Source organism: Mus pahari, chromosome 3 (genome assembly GCF_900095145.1).
Source record: "Mus pahari chromosome 3, PAHARI_EIJ_v1.1, whole genome shotgun sequence".
Taxonomy (NCBI): domain Eukaryota; kingdom Metazoa; phylum Chordata; class Mammalia; order Rodentia; family Muridae; genus Mus; species Mus pahari.
This window is the reverse complement of record NC_034592.1, coordinates 5,012,639-5,017,225: the sequence shown is the minus strand read 5'-3', so window position 1 is coordinate 5,017,225 and position 4,587 is coordinate 5,012,639. Positions and strand designations below refer to the sequence as shown.

The 4,587-nt window shown below is 36.8% G+C and overlaps 1 protein-coding gene across 5 annotated transcripts in view; it reads left to right on the top strand.

The window, feature by feature from the left end:
* Nebl (nebulette) overlaps positions 1-4,587 on the top strand; it is a 363,961-nt gene that overhangs the window by 301,245 nt on the left and 58,129 nt on the right. For 4 of the 5 annotated variants that reach the window (XM_029536745.1, XM_029536746.1, XM_029536744.1 and 1 more), the window contains exon 14: positions 2,908-3,018. The exons of the other annotated variant lie outside the window; for it this stretch is intronic. In XM_029536745.1, coding sequence (XP_029392605.1) covers positions 2,908-3,018 — 111 coding nt within the window. The remainder of the gene's footprint in view (positions 1-2,907; positions 3,019-4,587) is intronic. 5 annotated transcript variants of the gene reach the window in all.

Sequence of the window (4,587 nt, the reverse complement as noted above, 5' to 3'; positions counted from 1 at the left end):
CCTCCCCTCCCCTCCCCTTCTCCTTCCTTCCTTCCTTCCTTCCTTCCTTCCTAGATTTAAAAGGTGAGAAAAAGAGATATCTATCTATCTATCTATCTATCTATCTATCTATCTATCTATCTATTTATCTATTTATTTAGGCATAAGCATTTATTCATAAATAATTCAGTCTTCGAGTCATTATTTTGGGAACTTGGCACAGGTAAAGCCTGAGGTTACAAGATTATAAGAAATTATATAAATTAAAGTGTTGAGATTGTTGGAACATTTGGGGACAAATGATGGGAAATACAATTTTTAAACTGACAAAAGAAAAATGGGGCAACTTTTAACTTCAAAAGACTAGAGGTGTTGTCAAGAAAAGACATGGTCATGATCGCACAGGACTGGCTCACACTAGCTATCACAGACCCATAATATTGTAAATTCTAACGTCAGCTCCACCAAAGTCTTACTATAATGATCATGGGAGATTAAAGAAACAGAGAACAACTCCAGGGACAGCCAACAGAAAATGTGTACAACTGAGAAAGTACATCACATGTATTATTCAAAAATAGGGTTTTTTTTGTTTTTGTTTTTGTTTTTGTTTTTTTGTTTTTTTTTGGTTTTTCGAGACAGGGTTTCTCTGTGTAGCCCTGGCCGTCCTGGAACTTATCTGTAGACCAGGTTGGCCTCGAACTCAGAAATCCGCCTGCCTCTGCCTCCCGAGTGCTGGGATTAAAGGCGTGCGCCACCACTGCCCCACTCACAAATAGTTTTGCAAATGCCAGAATGGTGGCTGGTCTTGGTGTGGCTCAGGCAGACCAGAAGACTTTGGAAGCAACACAAGACAAGAGTTAGCTCACAGGTGTATGCTGCACAGAGAAATACTGGCTCAACAATAGTAACAGCTCTGAGATTTCAAGTGAGTTCCCTACAGAAGGGAATTTCTGGTCACTAGAAAACATTTGCCGAAACATTGACTGATTCACAAAGTGATAATTAGGAAAAAATACCTTAATTTGTTCATTAATATAAAGTGTGTATAATATACTTAATGTATAGTATGTATACATTATATAGAATATATTTTCATTCAAAGGCCTTTTAATTTCCTTTAAGTGTGATTACATGAACAATCATTTTTCTGAAATTAATATATGCATTTACACACTTCTAAATTAAGTCATATATTACTAGACAGACACACAAATATTTCGTGCTTTGCTCTTCTGGCCCAGCAGTCCTACCCTCCTCCTCCCACTCCCCATCAATCACACTTAGTTAGCTCTCTGATTACCTACTTAGCATTTGCAAAAGAGATATTTATTTTGTGGCTCTTAGGAAATCAGGAAAGTTAGAGCTGCCTATTCTGGTAGCATTCCAGTCGTTTTTTTATTCAAATTTGCCTTAAATCGGAAATTACAAAAGTTCACAAAGTTTTTAATGTTTTTTGAAGGTTTTTTTTTTTTTTTCAGTTTAGATCCTGATCGCTGCCCCCTCCAGGTCCCCCCTCACAGAGTCCCACCCCTCCCCTTCTCCTCTGAGGCCCTCCCTGGGTCTTCCCACCCTGACATATCAGGTCACTGCAGGGCTAGGCACATCCTCTCGCACTGAAGCCAGACAAGGTAGGCCAGCTAGGGGAACACCAACCTTTCTTAATGACTTACTGCAGTGATTTTCCTCCAGGCAAGTGCTCTTTGAAGTGATATATCCAATATAAATAAATGCACATACATACTTTGTTTTATTTTATAAAGAATATGTTTGGCCTAGAAATGTCATAGGGTTGGGGTGTATAGCCATGTTGTTCCAATTAGTTCTAGATGAAAAAAGAACACTTTTTCATGTTTTTTTTCTGGTGTATTTATGGTTCTTTAACTTAAAGTGCCTTCAGTGAACCTTCTTGATTGATTTGCAGAACATCTGTCCACCCCAGCCTTTTCTCAGAGCTCACAATTGGCTGAGTGGGCACATAGATGCTGTTCATGTACACACACAGACGAAACACTCATACACCGAAAACGAAAATATATAAATCTTTAAAAATAAAATAGGGTTTATCATTGATTTTCAAGTGCTAGAATTTATCGCCATACCTAAAGATGTCAAAACATTCCTGGAAGGCGAGTTTTGTTATAGATTTAGTTCCTCCCCAACAGAATCACCATAGGCATCTCCCATTCATTTCTCGTGTGTACTGCAGGCCTCCCATATGATATATAAGTTCTTAATTATGGACTACTTCCCAGCTGCTGCTGTGGACCCTTGTTAAAGAAGGACCCACCACATTATGACAAGGTTATCCTACAGTATAGCTTCATCCTTATGAACATCTGTAAGTAGTAAAGAAATAGTCCCAGTGTTCAAGTCATGAAGCAACAGAACACCCATTTTCTATTTTAAAATTGCTTCTCACAGACTCATGAAAGGCTGACTTTGAGAAGGGTAACAGGGCCATGAGCATTTATACTGTAGAATTTGAATTGCCTTCTACACCACCAGATTCTCTTCCAGTGAATGAGCCGTGCTTCATTTTGAGTAACGTCATCTGGTGATCCGTCGGAGAACTTGTCTTATTCTCCCTGTAAAATGGGGAGATGCTAGTCACAGAAATGCCCATGCCATCATTCAGCATTGGAGATGCTGTTTGGTGGCTCGGCTCTTTGGTAGAAGCCTGTAATTGACAAAATTGGAATTATTTTTCTGCTGTTAAAAAGACTAGCGAATTTTGCTCTGTGAGGTTTTTGTTGTTGCTATTGTCTGCAAGTTTTTCTTTATGATAAATTATTAACATAATAAAGAAAAGTGAGATGGTAGAATACATGAAAAAAACACAAGTTTTGTTCTGAGAATGAATGCCTGTTCTTGTAGCTTTCTTATACAAACTAGCAGTACATTGAATGTGATGTCTTTATTCAACAGAAAGTTTACAAAGAAGATTTTGAGAAGGAGATTAAAGGAAGGTCCTCACTGGATTTAGACAAGACACCTGCATTTCTTCATGTAAAGCATATCACCAACCTGATGAGGGAGGTATGGCCTTGGGACTTTATGTTAGACGTTATGGTAGTGCCTTGTAGGCTTATATTAGACGTCACCTAGGAATAAGCAGAATAAGTCACTCCAGAAACACCTACTTAGCAATTCCCTGCTAATTGCATATTTGAGATGTGGACTCTTTATTCTGGCCCTCACTGACAGAGCTTTGCATTTTCTTAACATAGGAAACTATAAGTTAATAGGACTATTTACTGGTGAAGGAAGAAATTATCCAGATTGCCTGAACAAACTTAGAAAATATTCTGCTTTTTCATTGTGATTATAGCTTAGAAGGTCTGTAAGTAGTGAGCTCTATAACTTCATAGCAGCTGTTTTCTGCAAAATATATTAAACAGAAGACTGATTCATATATATATCAAATGAGGAGAGAACAATGGGTGTGCCTCGTCCTGAACAAGCCACTTCCTTTTCCTTTACCTTTTCTCTTTCTTCTTTTTTCTTTTTTCTTTTTTTTTTTGCTTATTTTTCAAGGCAACATTTTCCTGTGCATTTGTCTATGTAACTGCAGCTCTGTATGTCATAAAACTCCCTGTTTCGATCAGGCTGTCCTTGAACTCACAGAGGCTGCCTGCCTCGCTTCTGGAGTGCTGGGATTACAGTTGTGTGTCACCACCACCTGGTGGAGAAAACCACTTTCTTGAAAGCTTGATTTTCTTAGTTATCATAAACGCATTTTATAACCAGCTTTACTTTTTAAATTTTTAGTCTTAATTTTTAATTATGTGTGCATGTGTGGATTTGTGTGCATGAGTGCAGCATCTACGGAGGCCAGAATTGGGTATTAGATCTGAAGGTGTGAGCGGAACCTGACTCGAGGCCTCTGTATGAACAGCATATATTCTGACTGACTGCTGAGTCATCTCTAGTTTTTTGGGCAGTCTCTCTGTAGCATCACCACATTTGATATCAGAGCTGAGGTACTCACATGGGAAAATCTGAATGTATGATTTATTCAAAAGTTCTTTCTCTTTTATTTAGAGAAAAATTACAGAGTTAGTATATGGAGCAGAATAACTCATACTGTTTTTTTTTTTTTTTACTTTTATCTCCATAGAAATTTTCTTGGTAAACTAATTAAAATTTGGTTCACAATTAATATATTAAATTATTAAAATATATTAAAATATTAAATGTCTTAACTTTAATAAATCAAAACATTATACTTGTACTTCAATACTTTAAAAAAATAATCCATTTCCCCAAGTGGCTCAAAGCTAACTCTACAGTGATATGTTCATTTAAATGATTGTATGTTAATGTAATCTGGAATGTAATGCATGAGTGGAATACACCGGTGAAAAGGAAACTGAAGTCTTACTGTAAATGTTTGAATTGAAGAAGTGATTCAGCCAAAAGAAATGTCCTAAACCAGTGGAATGAACTAAAGCATAAGCCTACCTGGAGGTGAAACTGTTCTTTTCTTTTCTTTTTTTTTTTTTAAAGATTTATTTTATTTTTTAAAATTTTTTATTATATATTTTCTTTATTTACATTTCAAATGCTATCCCGAAAGTTCCCTATACCCTTCTCTCACCCCTGCTC